The 17,431-nt window shown below is 32.9% G+C and overlaps 1 protein-coding gene, 1 long non-coding RNA gene and 1 pseudogene across 4 annotated transcripts; 2 read left to right on the top strand and 1 right to left on the bottom strand.

Annotated features, from left to right (window-relative positions):
• Positions 1 to 3,581: 3,581 nt before the first annotated feature.
• LOC110229166 lies at positions 3,582 to 15,196 on the bottom strand. Of its 3 annotated transcripts, XR_002332623.1 has the most exons (9): positions 15,047 to 15,196; positions 14,919 to 14,958; positions 14,678 to 14,722; positions 14,502 to 14,592; positions 9,020 to 9,122; positions 8,549 to 8,893; positions 7,692 to 7,745; positions 4,873 to 4,960; positions 3,582 to 3,847 (listed from the first exon to the last, which is right to left on the bottom strand). It is a non-coding gene; the product is annotated as an uncharacterized LOC110229166 (long non-coding RNA). The 3 variants fall into 3 exon arrangements; XR_002332624.1 differs by lacking the exon at positions 14,678 to 14,722; XR_002332625.1 differs by lacking the exons at positions 14,502 to 14,592; positions 14,678 to 14,722; positions 14,919 to 14,958; positions 15,047 to 15,196 and adding an exon at positions 12,941 to 12,961.
• Positions 5,794 to 7,679, top strand: LOC9314981 (replication protein A 70 kDa DNA-binding subunit B). Its single transcript, XM_021028482.1, has 2 exons — positions 5,794 to 6,530; positions 6,622 to 7,679. Exons 1-2 carry the CDS (start codon positions 6,367 to 6,369, stop codon positions 6,809 to 6,811), a joined length of 354 nt encoding a protein of 117 aa, XP_020884141.1. The 5' UTR covers positions 5,794 to 6,366; the 3' UTR covers positions 6,812 to 7,679.
• LOC9314980 lies at positions 11,290 to 12,232 on the top strand (annotated as a pseudogene).
• Positions 15,197 to 17,431: the final 2,235 nt, after the last annotated feature.

Raw genomic sequence — 17,431 nt, 5'->3', positions numbered from 1 at the left:
CTTCACTTCCCACAAACCCTTAAGTTCAGCCACAGAACCAGCCTCAGAAACTTGGCTCTTTCCCTTACCTTTGGACTTGGCTAAAGCCTTGGCTGCCTTGACCCCTATAGGCCTTTGAACACTCTCTTCTTCTACCTCAGAAAGTTTAGCTTTCTTCTTGACAGGTTTGATTTTTGTCTCATACCAATTGCACCATTTCTGATCAGTCTTGAAGATTCTCTACACATGCTCAAGACTGAATTTGGTTTTTTTGATCCTGGTGGTAAAGCTTGTAGGCCAGCACTAGAATATCATCTTCAGTCTCTCCACTGCCAGGAGTCCGAGAGGCATACTCGTAGCAGCCAACATATTTCATGACAAGCTCATTCATTTTTGCCATTTATGCTTACAAGTGTTTGCTTACAAGTGTTTGCCTCTCGGATGGTGAGCTTAGAGACAGCAGGACATGCAACATAATATGTTGCAACCCTATCCCAAAAGGCAGATGATCTCTGCTCATTCCCCACAACTGAGTCTTTGGATGTGTTGAGCCAGGCACTTGCAAGTGCCCTAGCTAAGGCTGTGGGTGTTTGGGATTCAGAACAAGGAGGATGTGAAGGACTGAGAAGGATTGGGTTTTCTTCTTGGCTGAACAACAGATTGGTAAAGGACTGAGAGGAGGAAAAGTTAAAGTTGGAAGCCATTTTTTGTTTTAGTTCAGTTTAAGTAGTTTGTTTAGTTCTCATAGAGTCATTATAAAGGCAAAGACTCAATAAAGATCAACCTACTTTCTATTGAATATGGGTGTTATAGGGTCTGATTGGTTGCGGCTGTAGCTTTAGGATTTTAGCTGTAGAAATTTATCTGTAGATTTTTCTGTTGTAGCTGTAGAATTTAGGCTGTAGAATTTAGACTGTAGAATTAAATGAAAGCATGATTGGTAAAAATAGCTGTGACTTTTTTAAAGTGAAAACATGAAATAAATATTAGGTATATATTTTGATTTTTCTTTTTAATTTTTACTACTAAACAAAAAAAACACCATCTAAAACTTAAATAAAATTAGCAACGAAACAAAAACAATCACTAAACACATAGAAAACAATTAGCAACAAAACAAAAAAAAAATCACTAATTAATAATTGGTTATGTAAATCACACAAGAAGGGATGGGCAAAAATTATGAAAGATACGAACCTTTCTTCTTCTCTCTTATGTGGCTGCTTTTGCTCAAGGTTTGATTATTATATATATAATTCTTAAGTTAGGGTTTTTTTTTTTATCAAATTTGCTTTTGCTCAAGGTTTGATTATTGTTTTTAAATAAAAATATATTCCAAAGCCCAAAACTTACGGATGTAGCTTTTGACGTTTCTACAGCCCAAAAAAGGAAAAAGGTAAAATGTTGATGTAAATCTGAAAATTAAATGTAAAGTATGATTGATGTGGATTTATAGCTGTAGACCAAAATATGGATGTGGAAAGACTCTAAAGACACAACCAATCAGGCCCATAGTTAAGTTTATATGTTTGGTTTAGTAATTGAAGTCACTGAGACACTAGCCATCAACATAACTTCAGTCTAGATGGCTATTGTCTCATCACCAACATTTAATTTCACTTTAAGTTTAAGTTAAGTTTGCATTTAATTCCACTTTAAGTTTAAGTTCATTTTGTCTCATCACCAACGACACAAAGAACATTAAACAGAACCTATTCTCACAGTTTGCATCAAACAATAAATAGAACAACAAGTCACAGAGATGACATTCAATTTACTATCTACTTCATCTGTATACATTGTTCCATTTAAAGACAACTGCATTTTCAACCATATCTACCTAATCTCTATTAAATTCAAGTGTTCGGTATCAATAAAGTGTAATCAATTAATTTCAAGTATGCACTTCATAATCTCTATTCAATTCAAGTATGCACTTCCTAATCTCAATTCAATTCAATTCAGTTTCAGTAAAAATGTTCAGTTTCAATAAAAATGTTCAGTTTTACACACACAATTCAATTCAGTTTCAATAAATTCAAGTATGCACTTAAAATTAACAATTTTTTGGAGTTTACCTTTTCACCTACGCAGCTTCTCATCATTTTTTGTATCTGACCACTCTCACCATCCTCTTACTCACACACAACTGCAAAACTATGAAGACAATAGAATCAGTTACAAATATTACATCAAACACAAAGTATTTAAATCAAATCCGCAACAAAATATTAGAAATCCTTCTATAATGATAACAAATTACAGTTCTTAATCATAAAAAAATACGGTTCTACTCAATTGCAATCCGTAACTATCATAAACACCATTTCAATCCATCACCAAGAAATTCAATTTCCAAAAATACAAAAATCAAACAAATTTTTTTTCAATTTCAAACCGTAATTATCAATAACCAAAGCCTAATCGATTTTCGAAAATGTTTCCACAGTAAAAACCAAACCCTAATCCAATTTAACCTTCTCAATCGAATTTCCAGAAACCCTAATCACAAACCAAGACTTTCATCTACCCAAACCCTAAACCTAGATCTACACAGGAGAAAAGGAAATCAGTAAGAAACTTATCTTCATCATCGTTGTCTGAATCAACAGAGATCTCTTCTCTCCAACCGACAGCTCTTCTTCGACGGAGATCTACGGACGCTCCACGGAGACAGATGACGACGAGACACGGAGAGGTGAATCATGTGCATGTTCTTCTTCGACGGAGATCTACGGAGAACTGCCGGCAATGAGAAAGGATGAGAAGAAGAAAAATCGGCGAATCGCCGTTAGAGGAGAGGAGAGAAGAATCGAGAAGGGGAAATGAAATTTTTTTTTTCTCTGCTTTCAGCTAAAACGCGTTTTCGCTGACCAACCGTGTACTGCCACGTCACCCGATACTGAGTATCAAAGGTATCAATGGACTGATACGGATCAAGCCCAAATATATGGTTTGGTCCATTAAAAAATGGTTTTTGGGCTACTGATACTCAAAATAAATCACCAATGTGCATGGTCTTAGTGTATAGTTTTAGAGTTTTGCCTGGGGTAATATCGTAACTTCCGGCATTTTCGATCTAAAATTAAAAAGAATTTATATTCTGTTTTTCACAGGGGAGATATGGGGTTTGGGTTTGTCAAAAGGGGACTCCCCAAACGATTTCATGTTCGGGTTCATATCCAATAATGTTCTAACTACTTGCAACTTTGATCTACAATTTATATACATCATAAGTAGATGGGTATGTTCAGCACATGATTCAAAAGTATTAATGAGGCTTTAATAATGAACACTAGCACACTACAAACTCTAGAAGGTATTTTTTTCTATGTATCCACTAGATTACCGCGGGTCGATTTTTTTAACTAAAATATTAAATTTTAAGTTGTATTTGTTTTTCTTTAATATTGTTTATTTTGTTAAGTGTTTAACATTGTATAAGTGTATTTTGATTGTTAAATTTAGGATTTCATCTATGATATATATACAGTCCCGTATTAATATCGATTCAAACTCATCCCACTATATAACCCCATCCCGTGAAATTAAACATCTTTTTATTATTTGAACACAATATTTTATTTAATCTATACTATTAATTGGGAAGGATTACATGAAAAATAACCTTACAAAGTGTAAATAATTACAAGAGAATGCCATTACAATTAAAATTTCAAAGACAAAATAAAAATTTGCGTGGAGGGGTAAAATTGTAAAATTCCCGCAGGCGAGACGCGGATCTCGGATCCTACACTCGGATCTTTTGCGTCTGTGAATCTGACCCGATGAGATTCTATATTTCCTATTGGGCTTAGATATTTCCTACAGGCCCATCGTTAATCTCTTTTACTTCAAATTTCCGAATCTGCAGTAGATAATACGAAATAAAAACATTAGCAACACAAATCAAACAATACCATAACTATTTTTCCGGATCAATCAACTACTCTGTATATTGCCTTAATAAACAAATCTCATAATTTACACTTCCTAAAATAAAACGTATTTATTTCTATTCCATATAATAACAAATCAAGCATATTCTTTACTTATTCTAACTCGGGAATAAGTTAGCAATTACTTTTTTGATTAATTACACTCAAATCTCGAAAAAATCTTACCATATCAACGCAAACTATCAATGCCAATTTAAAAATATCTCTTTAAATGCAAAACTCAATCATTTATATTGCTCTATATTGAAAGATATAGAATTCTAACTTATTATATTTCCCTAATTAGTTGGTATTATAAATCTCATAATTTACACTTCCTAAAATAAAACGTATTTATTTCTATTCCATATAATAACAAATCAAGCATATTCTTTACTTATTCTAAATCGGGAATAAGTTAGCAATTAATTTTTTGATTAATTACACTCAAATCTCGCAAAAATCTTACCATATCACCGCAAACAATTCATTCCAATGTAAAAATATATATGTAGACGGCAAATTAAATGCAAAACTTATTAATTCCTATTACCCTATATTAATAGGAAAGATACAGTATTGTAACTTATTCGATAATTAGACACAAATCTCGCAAAGATCTTTCCATATCAACACAAACTATCAATGCCAATTTTAAAAAATTTCTTTAAATGCAAAACTCAATCATTCAAATTTCTCTATATTGAAAGATATAGAATTCTAACTTATTATATTTCCCTTATTAGTTGGTATTCAAAATCACACAATCTCTTCAATATCCATATTCAGTTCGATATTGATATACCAAACAAGTAAATCTCCCTAAATCAAGCATATACCTCTAAGATCCTAATCCCAAATTATCTTATACGGCCTATATTCTCTAAAACCTAATAAAACTAAAGGCTCCATACGATTACTATAAATATAGTATACTGCAGTAGAAAGAATTCACCTTTCAAAGCTTTACCATTACCACTTCACTATTTCTCGAAGAAAATGGCAGCTGTTCAAGCATTCACCCCTCTTGCTGACATTAAGCCCTTCAAAACACATTGGAAAATTCAAGTTAAGATCGTGCATTCGTGGACACAATACACTCAATTCACAGGGGAGACAGTTGAAATGGTTCTTGCTGATACATCTGTAAGTATAAGAACTATCATTTTTCAATCAAATAAACGTTTATCAATCATCAATAACTCTATTTGATTAACATGAGTTCTTTTTATTTGTTGTCAGGATAATTTGATTCATGCTACTGTTAAGAAGCCACAAGTGAGCAAACTCCAAAGGTTCATAGTTTATTGAGAATGGCGTATTATCGAGCATTTTACACTAACCAAATCAACATGAAAGTATCGAGCCACGAAACATGGTTTCAAGATGTCCATGATGGAAAAAACTGTCATAAGTCGCACTCATGCTGTTTCTGATGACATTTATGTGGATCTGGCAAACTTTCCAGATATTTTGAATGAAGCAGGATTGAGTGAAAACATCTTAATTTGTACTATATCTATCCTACTTTCCATTGTATATTTTCTTTTTCTATTATAATAGGAACTTCTTCATGAAAATATAATTTATTACTCTCTTATTTTGCAGATGTTCTTGGTCAGGTTGTTAGTTTCAATGAAATGAAAACTCATGATGTTAACAACAAGATCACAAAGAGACTTGAGTGTGAACTAAGAGACACAAAGTAAGTACAGTCAATATCTACTTTATTTTATATAAACATGCATAAATCTATACTTAAAAGTTTCTAACAATTTTTGTTATATTGTAGTGATGAAAGGCTGAAATGCACTCTTTGGGGGAGATTTGCTGAGGCAATGTATAATGCATGTCAAAATGCATTATACATAGAGAGTGATTTGCTTGCTTCGGCTTGCAAAGATCAACTCATTTAAAGGTATAGAATGTTGTTACTGGATTCTGAATGCATGATTTTGAAACAAAAATGAAATCAGAACATATGTGAAAATACTAATATGTTGTTGTTTTTAGGTGAAAGAGCTGTTTCAAATTCATTTGATATGTCTCTATTGGAAATCAATCCTAACTACCTTGCTGTTCTTGAGTTTGTGGCCAAGTAAGATATGTTTACAATTCACATTTCTTTTGCTAATATATACCTGTGAATCCTATTTATATTATCTAAAGTTTATTTCATTTTCTTTTATTTGTTAACAATAGTTTACCACCTGATGTTATGCCACTTACTATCGAAGACTCAAAGGCAAAACAAGTGAATGCAGAACAGAGAAAAAAGGATTACTATGATCGTTTTCCAAGGAAAACCATCTCTGGACTCTTTTGTTTTTCTGAGGTATTAGTATTTGATAATATTATTTTTTCTATCAACTATTAAATTCTCTGTCTATACTACTAATTATCTATTTTTTTTGTTTAGACTGGAAAGTGCAACATAATTTGTACCATAATGAATATCGACACAGACTATTCTTGGTATTTCTTTAGTTGCCTCAAGTGTAGCAAAACTGCCTATAAGATTCCAAAGGTTGAAAATGAGATTGTCAAGAAAGGTAAGAAAGAAATGTTTTGGTGTCCAACATGTAAGGAAGACACTCCTAAGGTGATACCAAGGTAGGACTTTGAGATTTGCTAATATATATCTACATGAGAAAAGCCTTAAATCTATGTATCTAATCTACTTTCCTGTTCCTTTGATATGTAGGTATCTTTTAAACGTTGGAGTAATGGATAGCACTGGAGACACTAAATGTCTTATCTTTGATAAAAGTGCACAAGAGATAATCGGTGTGTCTGCAGAGGATTTGCTTGAAGGGAAGTGGGATGAGGTAAACAAATCTGTTGTTAATAGGAAAGTAGACCATAATATTCATATCTCTTATATACTTTTTTAATCTATCATAACAGATTCAGGATCCTACAAACTTGCCTCAGCAAATCAGAGATTTGGTTGGAAAGACTTTCCAGTTTCTGGTGACTGTTGGAAAGGAAAACATCAATGAAATTGATGATACCTACAAGGTTTCAACCGTTTGGCTGGGTAATGAATCTGACAATCTAGATACTATTGAAGATTCTGACCAGCAGACTGACCAACGTAATGACCTCTCTATTGATCAGGTAATCTTAGTAGGTGCAACCAAAATCAATCTATCAAAAAGTTATTCAAGTTTATCACTAAAGGGCTGGATCGTGTTTCAATTAAATAGTGAGTACCATCAGTTAACTCAATTCAGAGAATAAAGTATGGATACTTATAACTATGTAATTTAATGATGCGTTCTATGAAAGAATTATCTATTATATATTGACTATCCTGATTTTCTTACTGTAACAGGAAGGACTTGCTCTGACCAATAGTAGTGAAACCACTGACCCTTTAGGTCCTACATCATCCACTCCTTCATCTAAGCGTAGTATGGATGGTGTTTCTGAGGACATTGAAGGTCAGGGTTCTACTACTAAAAAGGCATGTGTCTCTTCCATTCTTGGTGACATTGAGAAGGAAGAGATTGAAGGTGGCAAGAATTAAGTTGTGCTGGCTGGGAATAATGTAGGGAGCTTATTTTAGCAATTAGTTTTCTATTTTTTTCTTCTGTTCAAGTTTCAAAACTTCTTTAGTTATTTCCTTAAGCTATTTGCTATTTAATTTTCAGTTATTTTGAATTCAAGCAATAAAGTCTAAGCTTCTCCTTATATTAAACTCTTTGCAAAATATAAATTAACTTGTGCTTGAACTAAAGATCACAAGACAAAGAGAGAAAATATACTAACCTGTGATTTGTACTGATGAATCTTCATATATAAGCCCCATTTTAGTAGCTAAAACTGCAGACAAAAGAAAACACATGTTAGTAACAAACAAACATGTGTCTAAGATGAAATCTTCTAATCTGACGATATCTATACTATAAATGGTTAACTTAATTAATAGTATAGATATATAATAAGTACATATATTTTGAATGGCATATCTGCAAGTACTTTCAAGATCTTAAGCTATATAAAGATATCTCCTCTTCTAAATCGTTAACAAATTGGAATAGTATAGCAGTTGAGATAAATCAGTTTTAAAAGAATTCATTGTTGTAGTATAACAACTGTTTAAGAGACCAAAGCTTACATATTTAACCTATTAATATACAATATTTTAACAATAAAAATAAGAATCAATCAAGTATATATTATTATGAATATGGAAAAGAAAATATATTCTGTAATCTTTTCAGTTTAATGCTATCACACTAAATCAGGATGAGACGATTTCTTTATAATCATTACATAACCATTTAACACATTCAATCCTAATCTACAGCTACTCGGCTCATTAGCAAAGAAACATCTATAAGGTCAGTCTTTTAAGCTCTTTAAGCATTGAACATGTTCATTTACAAATGACATAATTGGAATTAATAGTTCTCACATATCAATTTTGTTTTTCAGGATGAAGAGAAGAAAAAATGAAACAGTAAAAGAAAATAACAATGTATTGCAGACACCTAACACAAAGCGTTCTAGGCCTCAGCAGAATGATGAAAACATAAATCCAAATCTACAGAACCAACAAGATAGGAGTGATGTTCAAGTAAAAGGGATTTTTAATCGATTGAGATATGGAATAGGTAACATACCAGCCCAGATGTGTGATTCTGATGCCTTAGAGACAGTAACTGGTCCTTCTTCTTCTGCAACCATACAAAAGGAAACAGTAGGTATGTAAACATTTATATTCCAACAATATAGCATCTACATTTTATGCTAACTAATATACAACCATACTGGTTTATGATTTGAGTCTACAGTTACTTATAATACGAGTGTAAGATCAGCAAAAAAAACAGCAAGGACACAGAGAAGACCTTTTCAAGATGTGCAGAACAGTATCAATACATCACAGCTTCACAGCGAGGTTAACCAAACTCCACTTAATCCACATAAGCCACCAGAAAAAAAGGGGAAAAAGTGGAGTCCTCCATCTGTTAATAGCAAACAAGGTATACATGACTCTCAATAATATGAAACTATTACATAAAAAGTATTAATAGATCAACACTGATGGAGTAATGTTGATTTCATGAAGCTACTAAGGGTATTATACTTACCAATTCAAGAAACAATCTGAGGTTCCCTAAGTCTTTCGCAAAGGAGAAAAAAACATCTCACAACAGTTATGATCCAACAATCGAAGAAGACTCTGATGAGATCCTGAATTCAAAGGAAGAAACATATATTAATATGAGTAAGTAAAAATCAGTATGATATATTTTCTTAACTTAATAAAGCATTCACTAATCAGGGAAAAAAAATATGATAGGTGATTTGGAGGAAACACGTGAACATGTTTACGATTGTAGTAGTCCAGATGAAAATGATTCAGAAACATCAGAAGATTATGAAACCATAGACGATATTCCAATCGAAGTCAAACAAAGATATGAGTTTTTATCTATGTTAGATGAAAGTTTGACCAAAGCTTTTGGAGAAAGAAAAACTCCTAATGTTTCTAGCAGAAAGAACAAAAACACAGGTACTACATCATTGGTTTAGTTCTAAATCTTTTCTTAAACAAACTTTACTTATGCTAAACTGTCTTTCTGTTATTGTAGACACTACAAAAAAAGTCCACATTGATAGCACTAGACGATAGCGCATTTTCCTGATCTGCTATAATAGATGAGTTCGTGATTTTGGTTACTTTTTAATAGCACCTGATAAATGCTAAGACCGAAAATCCTTAAGCGGGAAACAAAAATGACCTATTCTGCCAACACTTAGCAAAAATTATTCACTTAAGCGCCTTTTGCCTTTTATTTTTCCCTCTATTGTCGAGAAACATAAGGATTTCGAAACATAACCAGTTCAGTCTACTGAGTTACCTCTCAGATCTAAGAGTTCTATCGAATCCCAGTGTTCTATCAAAACAAAATCGATTCCAAGCCTAGCCAAAACCACAAAGAGATTTCTTCGTGTGAAGCTCCGTACCTCCACCGTAAAGCTCATCGCCGGCCTCCACCGTAAAGCTCGTCACCAGCCTTCACCGTGAAGCTCGTCGCCAGCCTCCACCGTGAAACTCGTCGCCGGCCTCCCCCGTGAAGCTCGTCGTCGGTCCGTTTTAGTTTTGGAAACACAATTGAGTTCGTCGGCGACCGTGTTAAGAGGTATTCTCGCACACTTTCTCCACTTGCATCAATGGTGTTCTCGATCCTTGTTTTAATCTCTTCTCTATTCTCAATCTTCAGTTTCCTATGAATTAGATTCTGGAATTCGATTAGGGTTTCACGAAAGTTGGGATTTTGATTACAAAGAGCTTATGAATTAGGTTTAGGACAAGTCAGTGTCTTTTTTGGAGAAGAGAGATTTGATCTAGTTTATATGAATTTATAGTTCCAGTATGATTTTGTTCATCAAATTTCTTTGTTTTGGATCAAAGTTGAAGTTATTAGAGGAGATGTGCTACAAAAACCAGAGCTTATGCTTCTGTTCCTTTCAAGTTCCTTAACAAATTGACACATAGTTTTGTCCTTTTATGTATTCTCATATGATTTTTACTTAGATTGTATTGGTTGTTCAATGCCCATTTGTGATTAATATGTTCTCTCATTCTTGTCGGCAGATCAATGTTCTCTTCACATATATAAAAATCATTTTTCAGTCATAGGTATATGGAGAATACCAATAATCAAGGAACCGTACTCTCTGTGAATAATCATGTTTCATAAGTTTGACCATTAGACCTATTTCATGGCTGTGTTTGTTCCTCCCTCCTCTTTTCCTTATCATAATTTTCCTATCCATTCTCAGCATCTTTTGCAGTTTTGTTAACAAGAACACATACACTGAATTGATATACTCCATCTAAATCAGTTCATATTCTCTTTTGTTTTTCAGAATAAAGCAAAACTGCCATTGGAGCCGCAGGGATGTATTTGGGGTTAATCCGTTGTTAATTTTTGAGGTTGTTAATTTCACATTTCCTCAAGTTTTTGCATTTGATTATTCGTTGGGTTATACAAAAGATTTTGAAAGTGAAGTAATAATCTTTATTTATAGTAAAGAGTCTCTTTGTTTTTATTTACAAGGTTTCATTGGGTATAGTAACTGAGAATGTATTATCCTAAGTAGATGAAAGTGTAATAATCTGCCTCTATGGACCATTAAGCTGATGATGAAAGTATGATCCTAAGTAGAGTAGACTGTTATGTTTAATTGGCATAAAGTATTGTCTCTGTATGTGTTTCAAATTGATTGTTGTGTTGGTCTATGATTTCGGATTGCTAGAGTTTTAACTCTCATACAAAACTTTAACTTTATCTTGCTCTTTGATATAACTTTAACTTTACAAAACTGATTGTTTCCTTGGTCAACGGTTAACAGTATATGGTATGGCTGGTATACATTGTCATTGCAACTAAACGACCATAGTCACATTCTTTGTCTTTGATTGCAACTTTGTATTTGATCAGTGCTCTTAAAGAGATAGAAAGTGGAGGTCGGGCAGCCAAAGAAAAAGACTAACGGAAGCACTCAAGACAAAGACAGTGTAGAGGATACCAAGGTGAAAGAGGAGCGAATAGAAAGAATTGAGAGATGGATGATAGTGAAGGTAACTCATTTTCTTGGAATCTGTTTTCTGAATTTGCTTGGTTGGTTGGGAAGATCTGTATATCTTATTGTTTTAACTGCATTGATTTTACTTATGGGGTTCTTTTTCACTTATGTTTTCAGAATTCTCAGAAGTTCCTGATCTAAGTAAGTGGTTTTCGAGTTATGTCTATGAGTCACCGATGTTGGATACAAGTGATGGTCTTGAGTTTCTTGGAGAAAGTAAAGGTACAAAGGAAATGGAATTAGTCTCTTCTCAGGCTAAAGATATGTCTCAGTCGCAGGTTGAGTTTTCAGGTCAGTAAAGAGACTTGTTTACTAATAAAGTGACTCAATAAGTTTGTGGTCAAGAAGCCTGAATTTTACTTGTTTGATTTCATGTTCTAACAAAAGATATAATGAATCTCGTCGTTGAGGACAGTGAGATAGATGAAGACTGCAGTATTTGAGGAAAATCTAAGAGAAAAGGTAGCAGTATTTTTTGAAAACCTAAGAGAGAGGAAGAGACTACAACAACCTATGAAACTGAGCTAACTTCCTTGAAGAATCGAGTCAAGTATCTAGAAAACGAAGTAAGGATTTTGCATGATCTCATCAATAACTTCCTTGGCAAAAGTAGTATATAAAAGTTAGGATATTAGTTTAAGTACTAGATTGAGACTTGTGTTATGTATGAATTGATTTTTGGTTTATGAAATGATGTATATCTTTTAGATGTTTATTATTATTATTATTATATATATATATATATATATATATATATATATATTGGATATTTTCAAAATTAAACAGGTCCACCAAATGCAAATAGCTAAAAACAACCGCATAAAATTAGAGTTATGGCACTGAATATTATAGCATCATAAAAATTATAGATCATAGCTTATATATATCGCTATTATAAGTCGATATATGAAAGCGTTTCACTAATGCTATGGTAGAATACTCTATCATAACATAAAAAAAAATGCTATCGTATATAGGGGGTCTACCATAACAGGGGCATAAGACAGCGTTTATGAAAACGCTATTGATGACATATAATAGCTCTTCTCTCTTGCTAATAATGTAGATATTTCTTGTAGTGAGAGTATCTAGATCATGGAGATCCTGTCTACTCATGTTCCTACTGCGGTGCTATTATGTGGTATGGAGAACGCATCAACAGACATAAGAAAGTTCGTAAACCAATTTTTACTCAATGTTGTTTGAAAGGATCTGTGAAACTGCCTTTCCTCCATAATCAACCAGAACTGTTATTTGCTTTGCTAACCAATGATGATGACATGAGTAGACACTTTAGAGAGAACATCAGAGCATATAACATGATTTTTTCGTTTACTTCTCTTGGGGGTAAATGTGATAATTCTATTACAGCGGGAAGGGGTCCTAATATGTTTCAGATTCAAGGAGAGAATTACCACCAGATGGGAAGTTTGAAACCTGGAGAAGGTGAATTTCCAAAGTTTAGTCAGCTATATATAGTTGATACCGAGAATGAAGTTGAAAACAGAGCAGGAATTTTAAGGTACATTTTCTAACTCAAAACAAGCAATTACAGTATCCAGACTTTGTGTTTTTTTCTGTCTGTATTAGTGTCGTTGCTAACTAAATTTATATTTCAGTAAAGGAAAATCTGCTGGGAAATATAAGAAGAAGCCAGAGCTGAGAAAAGAAATAATTGAGGCGATAATAAAGCTGCTAAATGAAGTTAATCCATACGTTGCTCATTTTAGACAAGCTCGTGATAGGTTTAATACCAATCCTGAGCAGAGCTTTCACATGAAAATTGTGAGTGACCGTGTCAAAGATGGAAGAACATATGCAGTGCCAACAGCTTCAGAGGTCGCAGCGCTGATTCCAGGTGATTTTCACATTGGTATGCCAAGTCGTGACATTATTATTGAAGAAAAATCTGGGTATTTACAAAGAATCAGTGAAATAGAACCATGTTATCTTGCTCTACAATACCCTTTGTTATTACAAAAAATCTATACTATTATTTAAGTACAATAAATGTCTGCTTCAAAATTAAAAATAATGTGTAAGTTTAGTTTACCCTCTGTGACAGAATTTCAATGTCTGTTCTTAAATTACTTTAAGAAATTGGATTGACTGTTCTTTTTGTTTGGAAATTAAACTTTTAATCTAGGGGGGAGACAATAAAATGCGTAGCTGTGGGAAAGTGGTGTGAGTTCTTTGTGAACACTTGGTCTCAGAAGATAAGCGGAATAAACTACAACTATGATAAGATTGTTGCAGTCTTGCGTTTCTGGAGAATAACTTCTTACTGTGGTTGGTTCTTATTATAGTTTTATGAACTGACTTTACAATTTTATTAGTTACATTGACTGAATCTTTTTTTTTTTCTATAGGAAACAATGTTTTAATGAGTGAATATGGCTGTTCACGTCGATACATTGATCCAATCTTTTATGAACTTGACATTCCAAGTTATCTGTAAGTTAAAAATTCTCTTATAATTGGCATATATTTTGGTTGAGATTCATAGCCTAGGTAAACATAAAGCATATGTTTTTTTGCAGGCGATCATTCGACGATGGATCAAGTGACGAAGAGGATGTGATGATGGAGATGGTTGCTGAGAACTAACATGTGAAGGAAGGAGGGATTGGATTTGCAAGGTTACTTCAGTTTCTCTTAGTTTATGTTGTTTCTTTTTACATTTTTAGAGGAGATGAACTCTGTCTTTTTAAAAACTTCCTTGGAGGTATGGAAAACTCCTTTTGTAATCGACTTAAACCTACCCTATTTGTTTCTTTTGTATTTAATCTCTATTTTACTCTGTTTTCCATAAAAAGTTTTATTAGTATATTCCCTAAATTTAAGTAAGTTTTCTAAAAACTATATTGTACTCATAAATGTTAAGCTAAGCAATATCAATATTTAAAAGTATAGATTGACAACTATATGTTTTATATAACAACTCTACAATTTCAAAAAGAGATTACATAATCTAACCTTTAAAATAGCTTCCAGATTCCGTTATGGCTACTAAAGGACATCAAATTTGTCTTCTCAGATTGAAATCAACTCGAATATTTTGCCTTCTCTGTAAACATTGTATTTGGTAAAATCAGAACCATATATATTAAGACATTGTTTTGTTATGTAAGAGCTGTAATAGAAAGCTTAACTTTGTAAATCGTCTTCCTCATACAAAATCATCATCCAATCATTATCTAAAATCAATTTAGGAACAAATTAAATATTAGGAAACAAAATCTATTGCCTAAATCTATACAAAATCAAATTATAGCCTCTTTTCACTCCAACGCATAGAAGATTTTGATAATAGATAGAGTTACCCGAATAAACACAAAAATTATAGACATGCAATTACGGATCTAAACAACAAATATAATTGAAAATACTTACTCATGCAAGTTCGTATAACCACAGTGATAGCCCAAGATCTCTGTTGAAACACAGAATTACAAAGATTGTAAATGAATCGACAGATTATAAAAATAGATTGATTGAAGAAGAATCTCTAAAAACCTTACCTCTTTGAAGAAATCCCGAATATGATATGGAAATTAGATATACGGAGACTCGATTGATGATCGAAACTTTTGACATTGATTGAGAAATCGGAAAAGCTTATGATTTTTAGGGATTCATTCTTTGAAGACCATAAGACAAAGAATCGTGCTATAATCACTTCTGTCCAAAAGAAAAAAAAACATTTGATTCTGTATTAAAAAACAAAAACGAAACCATGGATCTCTAAATGGGTCTATCAAAAATCCAGCCCAATCCTAATTAAATGGGGAATCATTAACGGGCCTTTATCTGAATTATAATCATTTATATTTATGAAAAATGCATCAAATTACAAACAATAATTTTATTTCACCAAACAAATCATTTTATAGTTTAAGAAATAAAAATATACAATATAACTCAGAATAATAATTTCGTTTCACAAATATTACAACCAATTTTGCAACTTTCTCAATAATTCAACAAAACCAAACCAAGATATCCAATCATTCACCAATCAAAATTACTAAATTCTTACTAATTATTCTTTCCAATCTTTTTAACCAATCAAACAAAAAACCCCATACATACGTTTTCCAACACTAAATGTTAGACCCGTTTTCACTATACGTTATACAACAAATATTCAACCCGCATCTTTCAAAATATAAAACCCCGCACGTACGTGCGGGTCCGGACCTAGTAGATATATAATTCGAGTCAATTTAAAAGTTTGATATCCTTTATCTTATAAAGCACAAGTCACAACACCAACAAAATTTTGACATGTCAGCAAAAACAAATTTTTTTAAAACTTTATTGTAAAACAAAAGAGAGATCATGGCAAAAAAGTAAAACAAAAAATCGATAATACATAAAATTTAAATTTTTTTTTTAAAAAAAAACTAAATCCAGCCAACATGAGAACAAATGATTTCAAAATAATTTTAAGGGAGAGTTACTCAAAAGGCTTAGTGAAGAGGGAAAAAAACTAAAATGGCATGGTTTTGAAGCTACAGTAATATCTTTTTTAAAAGGCAATCTTGCCCTCATAAATGTGTTAGGCGAGAAAAAAAATAACAGAAATGCCATTAGAAGTAATTACAATAATTTATAGAAATGCCATGAAAAAGGCGGGAGATGGGAAAAAGTAAGAGGCGGGAAATTGGGAGGATAATTTGGAAGTGGCGACAGATTTATGGAGGTGACAGATTTGTATGGTAGTTTTAATAAATAATGACAGATTTGTCAGATATATTTGATAAATCTATGTTTAAGACACAGTAGATTGAAGTAGAGTGATAGATTTATGTAGTTTTGGTTGAGTTATTTGGTAGAGTTGTATATAGTGGTGATAGAGTAATATGTAAAATGGCTTTGTTAGGCAGACTAATATGTAGTAATGAAAGAGTAATTAAGGAAATAGATTTGCTAGGTAGAGTTAACAAAGGTTATGATAGAGTTGTTAAGAAAAGACAGAGAAATGTAGTAGAGTTTGAAAATTGAAACAAAGTCTGTGAGTAGTTAAAGTAGAGTAATTTTTTACGATAGATTTATTATATAATTGACAGACTTATCCAAGAAATTAATTACTAGCGTGTCACAGTGTGTCACAGTGTGTCAGATAAGTGGTGGTAGACTTTATGTGTGTGACGATAGAGTAGTGGTATTACGACTGATTGGTGACAGAGTTAGCGAGACAATGTGGGGGTAGACTTAAAACCTGTAAAACCGCAATCCTTTAAAAATGTTTTGTTATATAGACGTGATAGATTTATTTTGACAGAGTTATGTATGATGTTAAATCTGTCACAGCGTTAAAATTGGCAATTCCAAAAAAACCCTTCCACTGTAACTGTAATTACAATTTCAATGGACACGCGTCTTCTTCGTTGTTTGTAGGTTAAAAACTTTGTCGGTGTTCCGAATCAGAGCACATCGACGAAAGGCGATGGAAGACATTCAACTAGTTTGCGGTAGCTGGCAATTTCATAAATCAAGATGGGATTTTGGCATTGATGAAGAAAGAGGAAGTAGGATTTTACCTGCTAGTGTTGGTAGTAGTTTTGAAGCATTTAATGACATGGTGTATGAAGATTTTGGTTTCGATTCAAAGACTGAGTCAATCAAGCTCAGTTATATGTTACCTATGAAGTCCAAAAGTTTTGCAGATACGCCACCTGTGTTTGTAACGAATGGCCGTCAATTCGAGGCATATCTCCGGCAGTGTTCAAAAGAATCGGTGAGGCTATGTGTCGAAATAATTTGTGGTGGTAACTGTCGAGAAAAGAAAGACAGGAAAAGAAAGGGCAAATGTGAGGAGAGTAGGGAAGTGAAGGAGGAAACAGTTATTGAAGACGAGGAGTACTACAACCGGAAGAGGGAGGGGAAAAAACCTGTAGGAG

This window comes from Arabidopsis lyrata (assembly GCF_000004255.2).
Source record: "Arabidopsis lyrata subsp. lyrata unplaced genomic scaffold ARALYscaffold_4, whole genome shotgun sequence".
NCBI classification, from domain to species: Eukaryota; Viridiplantae; Streptophyta; class Magnoliopsida; order Brassicales; family Brassicaceae; genus Arabidopsis; species Arabidopsis lyrata.
This window is presented reverse-complemented; position numbering and strand designations above follow the sequence as displayed.